The sequence below is a fragment of the Xenopus tropicalis genome, chromosome 6, assembly GCF_000004195.4.
Source record: "Xenopus tropicalis strain Nigerian chromosome 6, UCB_Xtro_10.0, whole genome shotgun sequence".
NCBI lineage: Eukaryota > Metazoa > Chordata > Amphibia > Anura > Pipidae > Xenopus > Xenopus tropicalis.
This window is the reverse complement of record NC_030682.2, coordinates 57622519-57647477: the sequence shown is the minus strand read 5'-3', so window position 1 is coordinate 57647477 and position 24959 is coordinate 57622519. Positions and strand designations below refer to the sequence as shown.

Here is a 24959-nt window from a genome sequence, read left to right as displayed (position 1 = left end):
CACAATAATTAGTTATTGTGTGTAACAATTACAAACCTTCATTTTTCTTAGCACCATGTCAGCCTTAGGCTGCATGTTTCCCATATATCATTATAGTGATGTGCAGGTCAGGAAAAACTCAATCCACTAAATGTTGCCATTGTAGGACCTGCAACCAACCTGTACCTGCATCTTTCAAATCTGTAAGTTACTCCTTCTTGCACCTTACATTCCAAGACATGGAAACTTTGAGAGCAGAGGAAGAGTGTACTTCCCCAGTCTGACCCACACCCTCCCCGAACCCGCAATGGTTGCCCAAAATTCAACCCTAACCTGTCCCAGGGATTACAGGTCGACCCTTACACCACTAACATCATTAATAAGAGGTGGTGAGAGCAAGATGGGGGCATTATGTATGCTACTGTTTTCCACCCAAATACAGCAGTCAAAATGCTCCATAGCCATAGCACAGTCTCATCTAATGGCCAGACTGATACCCATGGTGTGTTCTCTGTTGAAGACAAGCAATGTAAGGCTCATGGCACATTAGACACTCGAAGAATGACTTGCCACCACACTGAAATTATTGGAAAAAACCTGAAGCCAGTCCTAGGACTTTCATAATTCCCCATTTAGATACATGGAGCTGGCAGGGAAATTTCAGGCACACTTAAGGCACCCGTGAGCCATTAATCTAGCAGTAGCCATATAAATATTGTTGAAAAGGAATGTTCTGTTCATAAAATAAGTCTTCGTACGTCTATTAAGAAGAGAATAAGGTGAAGAAGAGCATGATTTATAAAGAGTTATCATTCCTTATAATATAGTAAAATAACAATAATATTTACTTAGTGAAGAAGATAACTGACTCTTGGCCAGGCAAGGTTTGACCTATCTATTAAACGATATAAACCAACCAGATGCTTGTTTTCATCATAATAATGACACTTATAGAAACCAATCAATAGTAAGATTTTATTCTTTAATTACATAATTAAAATTACAAAAATAACCTTAAAACTAATTTCACAGGTTTTAAGTACAATGGAAACATAATTAACATAATCCTTTCCTCCCTAATACCTATTATTGTTTTTATAGACCCCCAAAAGTCACAGTTCTCCAGAGACAGCTCAATGAAATAACTATGTTACAAAATGACATTACTGAGAAGAATGTTTGCCAGGGTATAAGCAATCTCACAGGAAAAATAAATGGGTCTAGTAATACCACTTTATGGTAACATCCTCATTTTAATTGTTCTACTCATTGCTTCTAACAAGAAATAGTTAATTCTGTCAAAGTGTGGGAAGAAACATAGGTGGGTCAGAGAATGTACTGTATATTCCACTTCACAAATAACATGGCTAGTGCAGAAAGCAAAAGCAGCAAACAGCAGGGGTTAAGGGATAAGTAAGCCTTTTACCACAAATGCCTTGAAAAAGCTCTGTACAGCCCCAAGAATAAAATAACTTTCTCCCTGCATTTAGTCTCATGTAGATTCTTTACCACAAGCACCTCAACTGCAGCTCCCTCAGCTACTTCCTAGTTTAGCATGATACTCCACTTCCTTTTCTTTTCTCCTCTCTAGGAAGATGGTCCAAGAGGTGTCTACTATGCAAGCAGGATTGATTTCCATTGAAGCAGAGGTGACAAGCTTGCACATTAGACACCTTTTAGACCATCTGCACAGTCAGAGAGAGAAGGAGAGCTCAGAAAAGAAAAGGGGGGCAGAGCTTCACTCTAGATTAGAAAGTAGCAGAGAGAGCTGCAGTTGAGTAGCTTGTGGTACAGAATGTACATGAGACTAAATGCAGGGAGAAAGGTATGCTATTCTGGGCACTATTTAGGGTCACTTTAGAGACAGAAAAAAAAGGTTTACCAATTCTTCAATGGACAAGGTGATATGAAGTTTTACAGCAGAATCATGAGGTAGCTTAGACCTTTTTCTACAATTCCACTGGACTGTAGTCAGTCTGACAGACACTCAAATCTGCAGTTTCCTTTCATCTCAGTTCAGACAAATCGGTAAAAAAATCTCAAATTTGGTCTATGTATGGCAGCATTATGCACCAGAAGATGTCCTCTTTCCTGTGACTGTCCTGTTTTTAATTAATTGCATCTCATAACATACACTATTGTTGATAAACTGAACTTCATTTGGCAGGTTTACCAGTAGCTTGAGGGCCAAGGGCTAAATACATATAATAAAATGATTCTTTCTTTTAACTCTTAACTTATTTTGAACTTACCATATAAGTATAAGGGACTAATATCTTACCATTTATAAGGTTTCATTCTGCCAGCAGTCTCCTTTTAGGAGGGAGACTAATGAAATCCACAGCTCTACAGCTCATTCAGCAGTCCTCCATGATATATTTTTTCAAAGTAAACCGATTTAATAGGGGATGATTGAGGGTGCTATAGGTATTGCAACATATTTGTTGCAAGGCGTAGATAAGAAATACAAAACTTAAAACAAATGCTCTGTGTCATAGCCACAATTACAAAAAGAATGTACACCAAATGGTATGTCGGACTTTTGCTTTGAACTTTACTTGGGCCACTTGAAATGAAAGGCATGCTGTGTGAAACTGGATAGCTCAGGAAGCAATTAATTTGTCAAACACCCTTTGGGAATCTCACACTAGCAGTTTTCTTATAAATTCATACTGCTGAGAACTTTACAGTTTTTCCTGTAGAATAATATCCAAGCTGGTGGCAGATTCTTAATGGCAGCATTTTGAATAATTTAACACAGACTGCATTAAGAACATAGGATCTATGTAATTTTGTAGAATTAACAATACTTAGTTAGGCTTTATTACACAATAATATTAATAATAATTTTGTCACAAAGTGACATTCATGTTTAAAGCAATCATTTTTGGCACATACAGATGATGTGATCAGGCTAGTTAAAGGCACTTAGTATCTGTAGAAAAAAATTGTCTGCAACACAATAAGGTCCACAATAAAATCGGCAAATCCATTAGAACATTTACCCCTATATGTAATATAAGGCACTAAGTTTGCCCAGGAGCAGTACCCCATAGCAACCAATAAGCTATGGGCGACCAGTAAATGGTTCAGGCTGATTGGTTGCTATGGGTTACTGTTCCTGGGCAAACTTAGTGCCTTTTATTACATAATCCCATAAAAGTACAAGTGTTGATTCATACAACGAACTCAAGAAAACCTGTTTTTGACCTAGTCATTTGCCCTAGCTGTATTATGAAATATTTTGGGTATCCCTCAACCAGTCCTGTAGAGTATAGACAAGACATTTTGACAACAACAATTTGTTACATCCTCCTGCAATTTTAAGCAAAGCAAATTAAATCATATTGCTTTTAAATCTTTTATAATCTGATTAGAAAGTGTTCTCAAATTTTTCTGATGCTCTACACAAGACAACATCAAAATGACACAAAAACTATAGCTATGGAAAATGCTGAGCTACTTTTCAGTAATTTGTATAAATTAAACTACATGTCAACCGTACCAAGTTGTAGTTGAAACCAAGAGCTATTGTTATTATCATTGATATAGCACTAACATATTCTGCAGATTGTACATCATTTTCATCAATTTCTGCCCCAGTGGACTAAATACATGAGTAATGGAGCTCTGAATTCTTTTGGATGTATAAATGTATGTATGTATAACTTTATTTATAAAGCGCCACAAGGGTACGCAGCGCTGTACAGTCTTACAGAATACAAAATTACACACAGGGGGGACAAGTGATATAATAAATAAATACAATAATTACATATATGTATATATATATATATAAGTGCCATGTGGTATGAGACACAGTAGGAAGGAGGTCCCTGCCCCGTAGAGCTTACAATCTGAGTGGTTGGGTAACATACAGGCACAAACTGGAATTTTTTTGGCGACGAGGATGGCTTTTGTGCAAATTTGTCCTTAACATTTCTGTATACAAACTCTGAAGTGGAATTTCAGCAACTACCTGGTTGCTAGTCTCCATTTTACCCTAGTTTACTAGGTAGTGGTTTGATAAAAAGATAACAATAACATTGTTGGCTCATAAACCAACAGGTTTTTTGGCTGCAAGCACTAGATAAGCCAGGAAGAGGAAGGCATAAGAAAAAAAATAAAGACCAACTGAAAACTTTTACTTAGAGGTAAACTACCCTTTAAGAGTTGGTTGCACTTCATCTGCATAAGTAGCATTTTGAGTGAGCATAATTTTGCCAAAGACATACTAAGGTTTGCCAACTTTTCTGGAAAAAAAGCACTGCTTTTCATCTATCTTATATATTTTTTCCCTATTGATAACATTGGTATCAAACATCATTTTTACTAACCAAGTCAGTAAAATATCAGTCAGGTGGTAACCCTTAATATAACTATGAATAATTTGTTGTTAGAAATTTAGTGTGGCAGTTATGGAATTGTAACCAAAGAATATAGAAAGGCCTCAATCCAATAGTGATTTATTCTAACAAAGTGAAGGCTACATATCAAGGCAAAATGCATTAAACTGAGCCTCAAAGTTATAATACTGAAGGACCTTCTCACAAGTTACTTTACAGCTATTAGGCGATTCCACATCTACATCATTTTTCCCATCCAGGTCTTTGCTTTTTTATCAGTATTCTTTCAAATCCTGAAATTGCCTGGATAAGAGTAAGTTTTTTTTTTTTTTTTTGCATTTCTAAAAGCAGACTGAACTTTCAGTGGAAATTGAAGAGGCTTTGTGTCAAGTACAGCTAAATCCAGCCTTTCCGTATCAAACCACAGCGAGAAAATTACTGTGCGGGTGATAAGGCTGTGAGATATAATAAAAAGTGACTCTCCTCAATTTACACCGCAATATTGGTATGACTGAATATTTCTCATTCAGGTGACTGATAATATCACTAAACTGTATTGCAAGATAAATAGAGGAGGCTTCTGTCAAGAATAAACACCATTAATCATGAAGTCATAGCTGTGGAGTGGATATATGCTTGGTATCACTGTACAATGGCAGAAAACGCTTCATGTAACCTGCTTTTTTTCCTTTTGCTTCCACATCTTTTTGCTTAACCTCTTCACCCCTTTTTTAAAAACCTAGAATGGGCTGTGAACAGTCAGACTGCTATTTGATAACCTTCTAATGGCTTATCTGACCCAGCCTGAGAATAACTCATTGCGCCTAGAGTTTTTTGTCAGGTACAAATTACACTAGGTGGCCAACATAGGCATAGGCATGCAGAATGGTATATTAAGCAAGACCTCCCAATTTGCATACCAAAAAAAAAAAATACTTTGTTGTAAGGACTGAATCCAACAAATAGGCGTTCTTGATTGGGCATTTGCTATTTCCAAATTACATATATGGATTTATGGACATGGGTGATGAATAACAGTATAGCTACCACATGAAACATACTACTTATAATTCTTTTTTTTTTCCTTGCTTCTGAAAATGTATAAATAACTCTACTTACATATTAGTCTTCATTAGATTATCTGCTTATTTACCTCTTTTTATAGCCATCCTGAAGCATGGCTTAGCAAACATGACACTTGGGGAGTGAAATACACACAATTTCAACTGCAGGTAGAAAGAGTCATGTAGACCCCATATCGAAAAGCTAGTGATTAGAATCTCATTCAAGGTTTACCAATATCTTCAAGAAAAAAGTCAATACATTTTGCCTTTGATTGCTGTTGTATTGTTGTAATTGTCATATTGTTGACTGAATAGTTATTGTATCAAACATTTCTGTTGGATAAAGATTTTCTACATTACACCATGCCAATGATTGTGAACAGATGTTGTTATTATTACAGTAACCCTTTTAATATAGCACTACCATATTATGTAGCACTTTATGTAATACTTTATGGGTTATCCTGGGTTATACTCCCAAGTATAAACTGGGAGAACATACAAGATACATGAAGGGTGCATCTGTCTAAATCTAACTCAGGACCCTCATTTGCTGTAATGCAAGTAGCAATGACTAACCAAAATTGTTTATTGTCATTATCTAGTGGCAGTCTAGGGGTGTGGAAAGCAAAACAGTATGCAACAACTGAAGTATTTTATGGTTGCACAAAAATAGTATTAGAAAGTTGAACAGCAGCAAACGCCAATAAATAAAGCACTCATTTCACATTTTTTTTTAACAAGGATTTAGTAAATAAATACTCCTTCAGTACACTGAGAATGAGTGTTTGAGCATTTAAGGTTTCCAAATACTGTTTGCATATAGTTAAGCAGACTAAGCTGGGCACAAATTCGAGTATATAAAAAAAGCTAGTAACTTTCTACTTTCAGGAAATCTAGTGAACAGTGTTGGCGAGAAAAAATAATTTTGAAGTTTGAATGGCCTTTATAAACCTTTATTTTTTTATAACCCTTTATTTTTTCTAATTTGTACCATATCAGTTGGACAACAGATTAGATTTGTGTCCACTTTTTCTTGGTAACCACCATCATTCCATAAAAGTATGTTCTGCTAACTTTAATCATTTTCTTAAGATCAGCATTGTAGGTGTGCCTGAAAAAAAATCAAGAAAGCTGCACAAAATGGGCAATATTGTATAAAAATGTCCAAACCACACCCTCCTTTACATCTGCAACTACTATAACTACACCATACACCAAGAAAACGTGGGATACCTAGGAGATCATTTATTATAGGATGAAAAAGTAAAAATACAATCCTTCTCAAAGTTATCTAACAATTACTCAAAAAGGGGAAAAGATTATGAAAACTGTCATTCTGCTTTTCCCATTGTTTCATATTCTTTAAAAATAATCACATACAAATTAATTAGACAATTAATATATTAGTTTGGGAAAAGTGTGCAAAGTAGTTTTTGATAAACATCCTTTAGCATAAAAACGTTTTTAAATTCTTATGATAATTTTAAAAAATACAAAAATATTTTTTTAATGATGAGAATTTTCACTGAATTACCGATTATACAGGCCTTTCTATAACAAGTAACCTTGTAAAGAATATAGATGGCAAATGTAGTAGGTCCTTTGTGCTACAACCTAGTAGGGGTGTGAAATACAGTTTGAATTACATGTAAGAAGCACTTAGAAAGCAGTTTCCTGGGTAAGGGCATTTATAAGTGGGTACTAATAAAAGAGGCAGGAATCAGTCTCTCTATAACAACTAAGAGGGTCACGGCCCCACGGAATGTTTTTCATTTAGAAAACGAAGTTAGTAGAGAGGAGTAGGTGGGAAGAGAAAGATCCTTATGGGAAGAAGAAGCAGAAAAAAGAAAATAAACAGCTTCACAAAGAAAACAAAAGTCTCACAAACAATAGTCCTCTAACACTTGAGTACACTGGAACTTCAGTGGAAGCACATGTAACAAAAGCTTCATCAAAGGACACCCTTCACACAAGTAAATATTCTAGAGGAGAGCAGAGTAGAATCAAAACAAAAGAGATTAGCGACAGTTTTAGACAGAAAATGGTACTAACCCTGGTGTGTAATAAGCAGCGTTAGTTGGAAAAATATACAATGTGAACAATTTTTCTGTGTGAATTTGCCCTTTCTTCAAACACACTGCAACTCAGTCACCAACCTATATTTAAATTGCAGTTACTTTGCAAAAAAGAAGCTATCTTCCAGCATGTCTTAAAATTTCATTATGTGCAAATAAAATGTGCAATATAATAAACATGTTTACAGTAGGTAATGCAATATTTATGCTTATATTCACAAAGGTACATTTCGCTAACACAGTGACATATCACCCAAAAAGCTTTTAAATTAAATTACAACTAAATTTACAAATTTAAATATAGCCATATAGTGACCAGTCAAAAGACGTCTTTGAACAAAAGCAAATGTTGAATTGTGCAAAAAATATAATACCGTTTCAATTACATCATATCAGTCCCTGCTCCAGGGAGCTTACACTCTAATCACTGTCATACCTTCTATGGCAAGTAATACGAGGAAGTAAGAATGCTAAATCTAAAAAATGAAGCACAAAGACCTTGGCTTTAACCTAAGGCACAGTACTGCCAGTGTTCAGCAGCACTGGGTGCTATGCAGATCTGCCCTTATCATCTATCCAAGTGCTGCATGCTGCACCTTGTGAATGCAGAGCACAGGAAGGTCCCCTAGCACTTGCATTCCCTAGCACACAAACATTTAATCTGTTTTAGCTGCATGAATATTCTAAATGTCATCTTCATCAAGTTTTCTGCTACTCAGATTAAAAAGTTTCTAGAGTTCATCAATTTAAGGCTCTAATTTTGTAGAAAGCATCAATTTAAGGCTCTAAAATCTCTATATCTCATTTGGGGGGAGGAAAAGGCCAGAGTAAGACACATAAGAGGTAGCTTTGTTGAGGAGAGAGGGGAGTGTGTTACAGTTCAGTGACTCATGGGCCACTGCAACAGGTTTGACAGCAGCCTTTATACAGCCAGTTTGCTTCTGGTTCACTGATCATGAATACATGAGTTAATATCTAATACTGCTGACAGTGGCACAAAAAAACAGAAGTTTTGTCTGAGAAGTTAGGAGAGGCCCTGCAAATCTTAACTTTGTTTAAATTGTAAACTACTAGATTGTGAATTTAACATTTAAAAAAAAAAAAAAACAGAACTGAAATGCATATTTTTTTGTAAAAATTATGAAATGTTGACTATATGTAAGATTGCAAGGTGCAAAAATCCTTGAATTCAGTGAAATATCTACACCTACTTGGGCTCATCTATATTTGCTCAGTGTGCCAAAATAACGGCTACACTTCCATGCTACCACATTGTGAGTAGCCATGCTGACTGCGTTATGCAAATTAGAAAATCCTTTACTCTTTAAGGGTAAATCACTGGATATCTTATTAAATCAGGAATAAGCAATCTTTGGTATTTTCAGATACTGCAAAACTAAATCTCAAACTTACAATAGTTGAAAAAGAGGTGGGAGTTGAATTTCTACTGCTGTAGAATTACTATTTAATAATTTCAGACATGTGGGCTCATTTACAAACAAAAAAGGGAAAGCTGTATGGAGTATGGAGGCTGCAAGTATGGAGGCTGAGAATCAGCCCAGTGTGGCATAAACCTAACACCCCCTCTGAATGTGAATACAGGGAGTGCTTCATTGTTTATTTATTTACTAGTGTATACATATTATAAAAATATTTTACAGGCATATGGAGGAATATGTATGCAGCTAGTAAACAGGACTGCACCAAAAAATAAACAAATACATAAAAACAGAGAGTAAAAGGCATGATCCTAACCTGTTTACAATGTAAAAACAGAAAGACAGTTTGTTCGCATTTTAAAAATGAAAATTTGAAATAGTATTAAGATACTATTTCAAATTTTCATTTTTAATCTTAGTATCTTAGTTAAATAGTATCTTAGCTCCCCCAAAAGTAAGCTACAATCTATCTCTCTCAAAAGTAGGCTTACTATCTATCAGATTCACACACATTCTGTGGTCAATTTATCAGGCTGTCTGGAATCAAACCTAGGACCATACTGATGCAAAGCAGCAGGGCTAAGCACTGTGCCACAGTTCTGTCGATACATTAATTTCCTGGGGGGAGGCCAGTTTTATTCACCTTTAAATATTAGGAGTTAAGTGAAGATCATTTTGTTCCAAAGTTGTTAAACATGAAAAAGATTATAATGTTGTTTACATTTAAGGGTGTATAAGGCACCAGTTTATATTGAATAGACAGTTTTAAAGGGACTCACTATTTTAATAAAAGATATCTATGATGTTTACATCATACAAGAAGTAAATATTTAACCTCATGATGCTCATGAGATCAATATGCTGCAGAAAAATAAATGCAGGTATTAGTTTGGCAGTATCAAAAGAAGAAATATGAGTATTTCAGCAGTTATTGAGACTGAACAGCAGCCACAGGCTCTGAACAGAATCTCCCAGAATGCTGATGCTGGGATAAGAACTAGTAGACCGAAATTCTATGGGGGCATTTTTATCAACATTCAGATTTTTGCGGTTTTATAGTTTTTTAAAACCATGATTAAACTCAATGTCATGAATATTGGTTGTTTATCAAAATATCCGAATTGAAAAAGCCCAAACAAAAGAAAAGACACAGAAAAACCGTGACTTATTCGTATTGTTGCATGAAAACTCTTTACGTATTGTTCCATAAAAGCCAGGGTCAAAAAACCACAAAAACCACAAAGCAAAGAAAGATCTTTCAGTTGTAAATGGGTCATCTGCCATTGACTTTTACATGATCTTGATGGGTTTTAGATGGTGTATTTTTGCTTTTGGATTTGCTGAGGTTTTCTCACATATCACAGAAAAAAAGTTGTTTGTTTTTTTTAGACAAAATTGACCCGAACCTAAAAAAAATTGAGGATTACTGCAATGCCCCCTCTAGTGTCAGTTAACACTTTGAATTAATCATGTTAACAAAAAGAAACATACAAAACAGATACAACTTTCCATGTCCAATAAAGGTTTTTTTTTAACAACAATAAAAATGACTATCTAATACAGACTCTACATTTCTCCTTATTCTTAAATAAAAATTATTGTTTGGCTTATCATGCTCTATAATTACAGTTCTTTAAGCAATTCATATTCTACTGTTGTAAAAGCAAAGGCAGGTTAATTTGTGATTTCCCTGCTTATTCAGAAGCAAATGAGATGTCAGAGAGCTAATGCATAACATATTTCTTTTTATGAGGTTTTAATTTCATCAGCTCTTAAGTGATGAAGTCTTAATTTGTGCGTATTGGTCTGAAAGCAACAGCAACTGTAAGACTAAAAAAAATTAGTCTATAACAGGCAGAACAATATTATATTGCAGACTTAATGCCACAAAAGGAACTTACCTAAAGCCAGCCATGTAAAATCAAAAAGAATTTTACCATATCATATATATATACTCTGCATTGTGTGCTTCACTTAGCACTTATTTATAGGTTAGAGTCCACCATTGTGATTCTTATTATTGCTATCATTTTTATGAAATATATATAATACAATATAACAGACCTTAGACAAACCTTAGAAGGTAGAGAGCTGAATGCATGAACCCTATGACTTTTACTTGTTGACTTTAGTTGTGCATGCTAGTCCTACACTATTGTGTATTCTATTGTCTAGTTCACTGATCCTCAACCAGTAGCTCGTGAGCAACATGTTGCTCACCAACCCCTTGGACGGGGCCTTCCTGACTTGGAGGCACATTTTGGTTAAAAATCAGGTACTAATCAAGTACTGCCCAACAGGCCCTCCTATTGGCTACCAGTCTACACAAGGGCTACTAAATAGCCAATAACAGTACTATTTTGGCACCCCCAGGTTTATTATGATTGTGTTGCTCCCCAACTCTTTTTACATTTGAATGTGGCTCATGGGTAAAAAAGGTTGGAAATCCCTGTTCTAGATCATTAACTAGATTTGAACAAACTCTAGCAAAGAAATGTTGTAGTCCATTTAGATACGAGGGATCCAGGTCAAAAAAGGATACTGACACATTCCAGTTTCAAATCCCCAATGAAATAGTACCATTCCATACCTCCTGATTTTTTAGCTGGACAGTCCTGCATTTCAGTCCCAAAAAAAGGTCAGGGGTTTATGTTAAAGTGGGTGGAGTTTGGGAGGATTAAGGCATTTCTGGGACTAACAGGGCATTGCCTAATTGCTCATATATATATATATATATAAAAATGTAAATCAATATGTAGAAAGAAACAAAAGGAGCACTCCCTACAAACAATCAACTGCCCCAGGTTCTGGCCAGAAGCTTATGTAAATGAAGAACAGAGTGCCGCACACACAGGGACTTTAAAAAAGAACACAAAATCTTTATTAATCTGAATAATATATATGTATTCTATATTTGAAAATTTAACCATTCAAAGGTATACCATTCCTGCAACCCATTTGTTTATAACACACTGTGCCTGCCTCCCTTACAAATGGAATATTTTCACTACTATCCTTTAGCGATTTGTCCACAGCTTGCATAGATATACTCATAAGTTGCAGTTACTGAACCACTGTAGTGGAAAAAAGTGCATGTGCAGAAACTACTGTAATATTGGGAAAGTAGGAAACAACACAAAAACACAGTGTGTGTTAGTGCCCAATAATTGGGCTTTAGTTGTCATTCAAGAAGAAAAAAGACTTCAATAAAACTTTCATGGTACAATATGCTAAGCTGAAGTGTACAATACAAAAGGAAACACTAGTATTACCTAAATAAAATGTTTTGTTCATGTTGTAGTCTTCCATAATAAAGTATCTACCATCACTGCTTAACTTAAAGCCCATAGAGTAAGAACTATTAGAGGAATCTGAATAGAAGCTAAAGGCATCTTGTGTAATACTGTATATCCATGCTTATTTTCCTCACATGTATACAGCTCTGTGAAATATGCTTTAGTTACAGATTTTAGATATTTTACCAAGTAAAGTGAAACTAAGGGGCTGATTTACTAATCCACGAATCCGAATGGGAAAAAATCGTTTTGGAAACGAACATTTTGCGACTTTTTCGTGAATTGTCGCGACTTTTTCGTAGCCGTGACGACTTGCGCGAATTGTAGCGACTTTTTCATAGCCGTTACGACTTGTGCGAATTGTCGCAACTTTTTCATATTGAGCGCTAGTAAACGGCAGGCAAACCTTTCCGATTTTTTCGCGCAAGTCGTAACGGCTACGAAAAAGTCGCGACAATTTACGAAAAAGTCGCAAAATACAAATCATTACGAAAAAAAACGCATTCGGACGCTTTCGATCCGTTCGTGGATTAGTAAATCGGCCCCTAAGATTTCACCAGATTCTTTAGTTACACCTTTAGTAACACCTTGTCAAAACAGCTATTTTAAGATCACAATTGTTCTCATTTCTTTAAAGATATTTAACAACAACATTGGAAAGTAACAGCATATTCTGCATAGAATCCAAAAGCACAAGCAAAAACCTGCTAACCTAAGAATCTAAACTTTCAAATGGTTTGAGAAAAAAAAAACACTAATTGTTGTTAAAGCCAGGTATAACATTCCACAATAATTAGGTTAAAAAAATTCCACCATAAAATAACAAAAGAATATTTATACACAGACTAAATGCAGGATTCAGTGGAAATTATGCTCTAGAGGAAACAGAGAAAATTGTGACGCAGATCTATTACTTACCTCCTGGCACATTTTCTCTGAAATTATAGCCTGGTAATGGCAGGCTAGTGCAAACATCATTATATGTGTTCTACAGCATGTAGTTAAGAGTGCTATTATCAATTAATTCTTTTCACAGAGGACGACTTGTTAAAGAAAAAAAAAACCTCCAGTTTTTTTCCGCTTAGATGTAATTACAGAGATTAAATTAATGACTATAGAAATGGAATACAGCAGAAACGTGAAAAATCAAGGAACACTAAAATACTTTTTTATTCTTTCTCATTTTGTACACAGATAGGGAATTTTGTTCTCTAAATATTTGGGAGAAAATATCACTATGAAAGTAAGGGGGAATAATTATCACAGAACCAGGGTTTTTCTTTTCCTCAAGTACTAATCACCATGTTTTATCCACTTAATTCAGATTTGTGTAATTTTAGAATTTTTTTTCAACCTCGACTAAAGTCACACTTTTAAAAAGTACAAATGTTTCCTCCCAGAAAACCTCTAAAACCTCTTAGCAAAGGAAAGCTCCCACTGACTTCCACATGAACTTGCCAGCTTTTAGATGTCGCATTTTTTTGGGGGGGGGGGGGTTGCACTTGATCAATGGCAAAAAATGTGTGTTTTAAAGTAATAGCCAACATACACAATTTTTTTTTAGAATCAGAAAATCACCCCTTTTGCTTTAAGTATGCTAATATCTCAAGTCATTCTTTAGTTACTGTATCCCACGTAATCTGTCTTATATTTTTCATTAAAAGATACATACCAAAGTAAATACTGTACAGTCACACCACTACATCCCCTCATTTCACATTTCCCCAGAGTTAACTTTTTTTCCACAGTGACTTTCTGTTCCAATGTATTTTAATGGAAGCATTTCCTGAATTTTTAAGTTGGTTTTCTTGCATTTCACTTCATCATTTTGGCTTATTTTCCTTTTTGCAGTTTGCACCATTTTTACAAGAAACCCCTGAATTTACGTACCTTACGTACTTTTACTTTTCTCTATATAGGTATTAGATACAAAGGACTGATATATCTCTGGGTGATTTAACCTTAATTGCATCCACCAACTGCAAATCCTGGTGATTAAAATCTAAAATAATTAGAACATTGTTTTGCCACCAATATGAATTCATGCAGCTTAACTAAGCTCAAGTAGAAGGAAGGTATTGTTTTATCATTACAGAGAAAACAGAATTAATTGATTATAGATATGGAGTATAGTCTATGGAAGATGGCCTTCCCATAATTTACAGCTATTTGTATAACAGGTTATTGAATAAAGTATCTTATACCTGTACCAGTTTAAAAATCTGAAAAAAATCTGTTGTTAGGGTAGTGTTTCTGTAGGCCTAACCTCACTAGGAGAACAGCAAAAAGAGTTTCTTTGTAAATAGAAATGGGATATTTAGTTGGATTTCCTACTGCAGTACAAAGATATGCAGCTATTATGTAATAAAAATGCAAAATTCTAGGAATGCATCTAATACGTTCAATAAGAAAAAAAAAAAGTCAAAATGAACATCATAATTTAAAATGGTGGATCATCCAGTGGTTATAGCTTAAAGATTTCATTATTTGGCATAGCAGTTATTTAATTAATATGGCAAAATTGCTCCAGTGCAGTAAACCCTCAGGATTTTTGTTGCCATGGACATTATAATATAATTAAGACATTGTACTTACACATGCAGTGGCGGAATGGGAGTTGGCTCATAATGGTATCTTCCCTCATGATGTCTTGCATCAATTGGCACAGGAGGATGAAAAGATGGGAAGAGATGAGGCGGATCTAAAACCAGAAATTTCAGAGCTAAAGTCAACTGTGCATAACATTTGGAAATACCAATGAATGTGTAAAATGTGTAATCCTACAGATAAAACACATATTCACTTACAATAAAAGAATTATAAAGAAAAAGGTCTATAGCGCATGGGCATGTGCCCTTCGGGAAAGAGCAGTGGCACCCCTGCTTTTCTGACAGAAATTATTATTAACAAGTTACATGTATTTATAAAGCATAAAACATATTCCGCAGAGCTGTATAATAAATGGCTGTATATGCATACAGATTACATACAAAAATACAATAACAATACAATAAGATAACGGATACAAGATACAAGGTGTATGATACACAGGGTGCAGGGATTAGCATATTAGGAGTAACCAAACAGATGTGGTACTGAGCATAGCATTTAGTGTACACTTTGAATCTATGCTAGGGTAGATAAGAGCACGCTTTCCTAAGGGAAAGTGTTTTAAGAAATTATTTAAAGGCAGAACATTATAAGAAAGCAGGACATAAAAAGTTGGAAGAAATTACAGAGAAGGGGTGCAACCCTAGCAGCATCCTTAATACAAGTATGTGAAGAGGTAATGAGTGAGGAGTTGGGAAGTAGGTCAGTGGAGGAGCACAACAAGTTGAGATGTGAGGTGGATCAGAGTTGTGAATTGCTTTGAATATTAGATTTATTTATTTCAATTTCATTCTGAAATGTAACTGAAGCCAGTGCAGGGACTGGCAGAGTAGGATGGCAGAGAAGAAGCGGCTGCTGAGGTGCATGAGCCTGGTACCTTTGATTGAGATTGAGAGTAAATCAAAATTCTGGTGGCATTTAGGTATGATAAATGACAATATTCCTTAACTGAAAGTGACATGATTTAGTTAGATATGATATGTGGACTGAAGGACAAAGCAGAATGAAGGATAACCCCAAGGCACCAAAATGAATGAATAGAAATGAATAAAAAGCTCTTTACTACATACATATTGGTGAGAGGTAGACATCGGAAACAAAATGCTCTAGCAAGTAAACATACTGTCTTTTCCAAATGTAAAAAAAAAAAAAATATGTTCAAGTTATGGGAAAAACATGGGTCTAAGACAAAAAGCAAAAATAAAATGAGTAAGAGGAAACTGCCCTGTACTTAGTGTGGCTGTAAAACTGTATAAAAACAGTAAGTATATTTTGTACAAGTTTACAAAAAAATGAAACAAAGCATCATACATAAGAGAGTATCTGTTTTGCATTAAATATTGAGCATCTGATACAATTTCTATCAAAGTTTATTCCTTACAAATAAGGAGACCAGCTGGTGCACATCACATCTCAAATATACATAAGAAATGTTAGTGTATATGATCCATCTCCTGGTGTTACCCCCATGACAGAATATCACATGACAGCTTTTCCAAAGCTAAGTAAAACTGCTGAAGCAGAGTAAACTGCCTGAAGCACAGCTTCCTCCAATTTATCATACAATTTCTTGACTGATGTTCCAAAAGCCAGCTGCTAAGCACTGTGTACAATGGTAAAAGCAACTGAAATATGTGGGCCATAAACTGATCCTAAGTATACACAAATGGAGGACATAATTCCCTGAAAGTACACTGCCCCTTTTAATCTCAGTGTATTTCAAAATAATTTGAAATATATTTATTCAAAACCATATTGTTGGGATTGGGCAGAATCCTGAGTTAAACCTGTTTCAGATCATCCCTACTTTAAAAAAAAATGGTCCCATGGTATGTAATTTGTGGGAATCCCTTTGGCAGCAGAGGCTTTACCCAAAGCACAACAAAGGGTTAACCCACATCTAGAAGAAAGGACTAGCTCACTGTTTTAGGTACAGTACAGAGAAGTTTATATTCTAGGAATAACAGAAGGGCTCATTTATGTCCACAAGCGATGTGAGCAACATGCACTTTTTCCCCGCAGTGATTTGTGCGTAACAACACTTGATGCAAGGCACTTGCACACAACTCACTCACAAGCATTAGAAAATATCTGGGTCAATTGCATGCAATTTGCGGCAAGGTGCACACATAATTGCATCCATTTTGGAAAAACAGATGCAATTGCTGTTGGCAAAGCACAACTATGGGGCTGATTTATCAAAACACAAGTTCGAATCCTGAATGGGAAAAATTCAGACTGGAAATGAAAATTTCTGAAGATCGCAAATATCACGAAAATGCTTACGAAAAAATCGTATTAATCACGATAATATCATATTGACGATCCGAAAGTCACAAAATTTTCATACCGAACGATTCTAAACAGCAGCATAACCAATCCGTTTTTTTGCGCAAAAAATACGAAAAAGTTGTGCAAGGTACAAAAAAGTCACGGAAAATACGATTGGACCGATCGAATGAACGCTCAGAGCGTTCATGGGTAAGTAAATGTGCCCCTATGTCAAGAGAATCACCCGTTTGCATCTGCAATGACACCAGATTTCTGGGAAACATGGTGCATTGTACAGGGCTGGATTTGTGGCAAAACCAACCAAGGCCTGGGCCTAGGTCTACACAAACTGAAGGGCAGCAAGCCGCTGAGCCACGCATGATGTTGTTTACACCTAAAGAACTGCAGTCTAGGCACACGTCCCCAGGGCTATGGGTGTAAGTCAACTGATGCGCATACATTCCTGGGGCTGGGCCAGGGGGGTTGGTAAAGGGTGCCGGCCTCGGGGTACAGAAATCCAGCCCTGGCACTGTGGAAAAAAAAACCTGTAGACTGATCTTGAAATTACATTTTACTTACTGCACTTAGACATAGACATAAGTCTTTGTGACTGTTTCCCTGCTCTACATGTCATTGTTGATTAACAAATATCTATTTGATTTCTTTTTGTTTTATGCCACAGGTTTTCAGGGTTTTGGGGGGAGGGGGTTTTGGTTACAAATATAAGAAAATTTGGTTAAAACAATCACGCTACTAGTGGATCTCAAACTAAAACTGTTTCTACTTGAACATTAAATGTTCAATGGCCAGTCTGTGTTTCTAATGGTAACAAAGGAGTTAATAGTGCACAATATTTTCTTCCATTTGCATCTTTCTCACACAGCAAGCCTTTTGGCAGCTGCACCTCAAACTCCCCTCTATTCTTTCAGGATGAATTCCTTTGGTCATATACTTAATCCCCAATCTGACAGGACATTAAGCAGATCCTGGACTCTGCATTCTTTATACATTTTTTTTTCTTTTTTTAAACTAAATACTTTTAAGGGTTTTACTTAAAAGGGGAAATCACACAAGTTGACTGAATATTTATATTACACTTTATTTGAAAGAGATTCTGACAAATCAGCCAAAATTAAGCCCTATAATGTGTTCCATTCAGGTCACAGCACTGAATGTCTAGGTCAGATTACCTGAGCCCTTATTATCCTTACATAAATTTAGTCACAAAATTGGACAACCCCATTCCAAACCCAATAATTATAAAGACAAAGCTGTGTTTGGCATCTGACTTTGGATGTACTTTCTTTGTGTAGGAGAGCTACTAAACGAAACTGCTTGTATGTAGGTCTTTGCAAAAGTAAACAAGCTCACTTCACAACACAGAGCCAACAGCAAGAATTTATTTGAATGACTTCAGTGTTTAAACTAGTCTCTATTTAAATATGTCCAATGTTACATTTCAAACGAATAGCTTGAATCATTACCAATGCAAACTAGACTAAAAAAGCATACTGCCACTTGACAATGGCAGAGGGGCCTTTTGTACTGGGTAAAGCGTTCCAGATCAACTTTCTGAACATACAGACCTGTATAAAAAAAAGGACTGTTTGCTTGCACTTCACTTGGCCAATGAGTAGAATAATAATGTGACAGAGATTATCGGATGCTCTTGACACTAAGTGATTTCCATTCAATCCAAATGACCTTAGATCCAATATTAAGGTTTTTTTGTTTTTTTTTAATAAAATGTGTACATAAAAAGGCCTTAACCAGCATATACACTGGAAGCAAGAGTTCCTCAAGCCTTTTAGAACCTTGGGTTACCCCCTGAAATATATTTATAAAGCCATGTAAAAAGCAGCATTAGAATACAATTTACATAAGCGCACTTTTACTAGTAAACATATTCTTTAAAATCATGCATATTTATAAAGCTGTGCAATGTATATACCTATGGTGTAAAAATTTGGTTTTACCATGGTAACTTTTTACGCACAGGACTGTATTTAGGCCCGGTGCCACCCTAGGCACCAGACCTAAACGCTCCCCCTCTGGTTGCAGAAGTGATGTCACTTCAGCCACACACCTCCCTTGGTAGAATTTAATTTTTTTAAAAACAATTTTACTAAATGTATAGGTGCCCGAGGGCTGCCTCCCTAAAGCTGCTGCCCTAGGCACAAGCCCATGGGCGCTTATCTATATATATATATATATATAATAAATATATACGACCCTGGTAACACACCACTTTACACCTATTTGAACACCAGTAATGCAATAACTGTAGGCATTATATATGTGTGTCTCTGTAGCCCAGTTAGATAAAGTAACTGGGCTCACGTTAACCAAAGCTAAAAACAATGAGTTAACTGTTCAAAATGTGCCAAATTGTTTGAAATTTATAAGAATTGACAATATAAGCATTTTGGCAAAAGTTTTAAAAATGTGTAAGGGTAGTGACTGTGTAGGAGAGGGGAAAAAACTACATTTAATGAATGCTGTGACAATAATAAAAAAATAAAAGTGGGTTCATTTTATAAAAAATTTCCTTTTTTTTTAACATGCCTTTTATCTCACTTTTCCATATACGTAACGATGCAAACTGCTTTTGGATCCATGTTTCCAGCTGGTACTTTTTATAGTAGCAAAGAGTATCAAACCTTTAATGTAGTAGTTTAAAGACGAAAGCCCCCCCTCTGACAAGAAGTCACTGCAATCAATGCCTAAGCACAGCATTCTCTCCCAGCAAATGGTAAGTTACTGATGCGCTGACTTTAGTCTGGCACTTATCCCTTTGATACATACTCAGATTTACTGTACATTCAGCTTGAAGTGGGATAGGGACATTTATAACACAAACAAGAAGAGGCCTTATTAAGGAATAAGGAGTTTGTACTTGTTGAGTTGCTTGAGGTCTGGTTTTGCTATTCAGTGGAATAAATGATGATGCTGGCTTAAAGCTGCCAGGTCTCATTAGAAGTGCATGATCTCAGAGCCCATGCATGTTCATTTGCGATTTCAAATTTACACCACCAATGTTTGTCTGGAGCAAGCAGAATTTTTTTTGCAATGAATAAAATCACAAAAATCATCCACCATGTTGAAAATAACTACCCACATAAAAACAGAAGTCCCTTTAGAGGCATGTTCCCTCCCCTGACACAGATTTACATAGTGATATATATCATTAAGGCGACGCTTGATCTTAAATATTGTATATTGCAAAGTTGCTTAGAATTACATTTTCATTTCTGCAAAAAATTGGTTTCGCATGGACATTCCATCAAATAACCAAGGAAATAGCATAAAATTTATTGTTTTAAATTATACACCTTGTGCTGCACCATACCCATCATTACAGAAAAAATGTGTAGACGGAGCACATTGGAACATCTTTTCATTAACGCGTTTCATTACTGGCGTGACAGCGCGGGACTCTGAAGCAGTGGGATCGTTCAGGTGAGTGCTCCCCATATACTACTATTACCATAACCATCATTGTCAGTGCTCATGACCTCTAAGGCTGATGCCCCATGTGTTAGTTACCTGCGATAGATATCTGCTATTGCGGGTGACTTATCGCTCCAAAATGCCTTTCCACCGGCAACAATAGGAGTCACCGGTGGAAAGGCCTTCACATCGCTTTGGCTTTCCAAATTCACGCAAAGTTGCGTGCAAAGGCCGGTGACTCCTATTGTTGCCAGTGAAAAGGCATTTTGGAGCGGTAAGTCGCCCATAATAGCAAAGATCTATCGTGGGCGACTAACACGCACCTTGGGACATAATTCTAAAGCCCTTCACTTAAGCAGGTGATAAGGACAAAGTGATCTTACAAAAAATGTTTACTTTGATATGATTCCTGTCCCTAAGTTGGCCCCTTGGCAATGATATGAACAGTTGACATTTATGGGAATAGCTTGGGAGTGTCATTGGCTGCTGTATTTCTGGACATGTGCATCGGTCCTATAGCATAGATTAAAGCTAAAGGGGTATTGCAAAAGCAAAACATGGCAATATGTGCCATATTTTTATTTTTTCTCTTGCCCTTGTGCACAACTCTCATAGCTTCACTGGCAAAATCATACACAAAGCTATACTTTGTGTATCATTACAGAAATGTAAGACAGCAGTAACAAAGGCCTACAAAAGCAAAGGAGCCCTGTACTTTTCACATGATCCCTTGTGCCCATGCAAACTGCTCTCTGCAACTTGCGCAGAATTTTTAATGCTAGGAGCTTGGAGTATTGCAGGAGTGCAACTGTGTCCTGTACAGGCTCTAAGCACAGTTTTTTTTTTTGTTTTTTTTTTTGCACCATAGTGCTTCAGGCACTTTGTTGAGGGCTTTAGTTACCCTTTTTGTATTATGTGTAATTTGAGTATTAACTAACATAAGCATTTAATATAGATGTTTTTAAGGGCATTAATATGAGACACATATTTACTGTCATAAGTGTTATAATGCTTACAACTCCCTTTTTGGGCAGCACAAATTTTAACAATTCCCCCACACAAATCTATTGTCTGCACAGAATGAAGTGAGTTGTAATTGCTTCCATGGGTCAGTTGTTCACCCCAAACCATAAATCAGACTGTTCTGTGAGGGACTGCAGAAAGCGGTGTGTCTTAATCTCAAATCACTAACTAAACATGTGAGAAGTGAGTGGAACCCTTCCAAAGTTCTGCCACGAAACTTTTTTGTCCCCACATTAACCTTCCAGTAAAAATTAAATACAAATATGTAACAAACACAAGGTGAGATATAAACCAAACAAGTGGATTTCTGACCTATCTGAACACCCAAACAGTGGGTGCTCAAGCTTATTCGATTGCCAGCATGGATCATACAGTGGGTCTGTAGAGGCCCATTGGATATGAACCACATCACCTGTTGTGGTCCTCATCTCCCATAATTTTCAAACATACTAAATTTTTGGCCACAAACAAGTTGAGAAGCCCCTCCAGAGGGCACCATACATGGCCCATTAGGCCGCCGACTGATAAGTCAGTCTTATTACAACACTTTGTGAAAGACATAGATGATGCCTAAAGTAAAAATACCATTTTTCTGTAGAGAATAGGTCCATATACAGCTCACATAAGTAGCTGGCATATAAATGGAGTGTACAGCTTGCTTTAGTATGTTATAGAATATATAATTATTTACAACTTTAGTTGGTCTTAATTTTGATTGATCGCTTCTTTTTTTGACTCTTTCCAGCTCTCAAATTGAGGTCACTGAGCCTGGCAGTCAAAAATCTAATGTGCTATGTTAAGCAACAGGGTTTGCAAATAAAGACATTGATAGTATAATGGCGAACACAGAATAGGTCTTGTTCCCTATGGGAGAATTTAACAAAAGTCATGAATGGAAAAAACACACACTTAATATGAACAATTTTTATAATGCATAAAAATACCAACACATAGGTGTATCCGCAATTTTTGGGGAATCTTTTATTCCTTCACCACTTTTATTAAAATCCTACATCGGTTTTGGAGCAGTCTGTGAAATTTTCACACATATTGTAAGAGTATGGTTTCCACTCTCCTAGCCTGACAAGCTATACAGTTGATCAGTTTAAAAAAAAATACTCATAAAGAGCTTTCTTTATTCATTGCTTGGTGCTATAACTAAGATGTGATTTACACTAAAAGAGCCCAACCCGCTATAAAAGTAATATTGTTTTCATTTCTTTTATATGCCGGAAATGAAAGTTACCAGGATAAAACTGACATTATTTTTCGCTGCACGTGTTACAGCTGGAGCTATGCTGTATATACATTTTGTCTGTAAAAATGCTGCCTGAGTTGATTTTTATTTTGGAGTCCCATGGCCATTAGACTAGGGAACACTTATCAAGGCAATTTTAAATGAAAATAGTTTGTAGCAGCTAATTACACAGCCAGAACCGTATGCTGAAAGCATTTACAGTCATGCCGCTGTGATTAAAAATATCAGCTATTCCATCTGCAAAGAAATGTATAAAGTAGGCTCCTTACAAATTGTAGAGTAATTTGTGCACAGTTAGTTCTTTGTTTAATCGAGAGATCTGCCCGAACCCTTGATTGTGCACTTATTTCCCTACGGCTAGGAGTGAAGGTTATTTCATTATGCCTTTTGGGACCAACAATCTATCTAATATGTTGCTGAATTATTGCAGTCAGAGCTGAATATGAGAACAAAGCCCTACTTGCAGAGCACATAGGCCAGCCTAACTCCCAGCTGAGCTAGGTTTACTCAAAGATTTATAAGCACAGACACAGAAGAAATTAGTAAATAATTGCATGTATTTACATTCTCTTGTTGGATGCAGGAAACTGCTGTTTAATAAAACACATCAGCAAGGTACGGCTTGTTAGCCCTCTCTTGGGATCCTAATCGACAACTAAACAGTGATTAATAAGTACTTTCAGATGCAGCAGATGCTTTTCCTGTTGTTATCTCTGGTTAACAACAAAATAAATGTATATCCCAGAGAACTAACAGCATGCATAACTTTCAGCTGGTGTAATGCTAGATCCCTGCATCTTTTTAATTAAATTGTGCTTACTAGGTTTGCAGCAAATCTTTTTGTATTTGAGTGTATTCAAAATCCACCACAAAAGATTTGGCTAAATAACAAATTGGATCCAAGTCCTAATTTGCATACTAAATTTGAAAGGGAATGGCTTAATTTGTGCTCCTCTAAACAGAAGTTGTTTTCATCATATGTCCCACACACTATTGTCAACAAGATAAAGTACTGGTTCAGCCAAGTAGAAATAATGCAGATTTTAACCAAATTTTGGATTTGCTGCATTCCCACGGCTAACCTGCACTTAGTAGGCACACGAGCATTGGCAAAAAGAGTGATGGGGTTCATTATGGTATGGTATAGCACTGGTTAATTCCCTTATGGTTTGTAAAACTTTTATTTGTATACCTATGAAGAAAATCAATTCTAGCCTTCTTTGAAGTATGGCCTTCAGTGATTCTAGCGCTGAATTCTACATAAGACAAATTTGTAGAATGCTTTGCAGCCAGGCATCAAAACATTCAACATTTTCAGTATCTGAAAGAGCACTTAAACAAACCAGACGTGCTGTGGAAGAGGTTCTTTTTCATACTTGTAAAATGTTTCGTTGTGCAGCTTTTTTTTTAGAAGCAGAATGCAAGCAACCTATGAGCGTTGTTTGAGCGGGTCCAAATACTGTTGCCTGCATCCTACTTGTTTGGAAACAACTTCTGCAACTTTCTATGTCAGAAGAGAAGAGGGGGAAGAAAAAAATGTAAAATTTTCAATGTCAACCATAAGTTCTTGTGTGTATTAGAGTTCCAGGTGGTAGGTGCACATACAAGTAACTAAATATATATATATGTGTCTTCATGTATAATGATGCATGTAATGAAAGCTAACAACACAGGTACTTAGCTAACAAGTGCATTTGCTAATAGCAACCAGTAAGCAAAAACAGTCTACCACAGGTTAGAAAATGGCAGCAGACTTCTCATTGCATTTGCTCGCACCAGCAGTAAAAAATGAGCCCTTAAGGAGTGTGCGTTTATATTTTATCCTGGTTCCGTAAAGTCACAGTTACAAAAAATATCTATCACTTTTTTTCTGATCTGAACAAATAACATGGTTATTAAACCCAATAAGCCTGAAAACCTCTGATATAAGAGTAACATGCCATTTTTGTTAGTGGACAAATTCAGCTGTTCATGGAAAAAATGTAACAAAGTTTAAGAGAGGTTGCAGAATAGGCGGTAAATCCCCGTACATCTGAACCAAAGTAACTAAACATTATCACATAGAATGATAATGCTAACAGTGCTAACATCATTGTAATACTATTCCAGATTCTGCTCTCTCTGTTGTCAAGAGCCACAGCATTT

At 36.0% G+C, this 24959-nt stretch overlaps 1 protein-coding gene across 3 annotated transcripts in view; it reads right to left on the bottom strand.

Moving 5' to 3' along the window:
• The window catches only part of gli3 (GLI family zinc finger 3), a 132801-nt gene that overhangs the window by 46113 nt on the left and 61729 nt on the right, over positions 1 to 24959 (bottom strand). For all 3 annotated transcript variants that reach the window (XM_004915351.4, XM_004915350.4, XM_012965492.3), the window contains one exon: positions 14798 to 14903. In XM_004915351.4, the coding sequence (XP_004915408.1) occupies positions 14798 to 14903 (106 nt within the window). The remainder of the gene's footprint in view (positions 1 to 14797; positions 14904 to 24959) is intronic.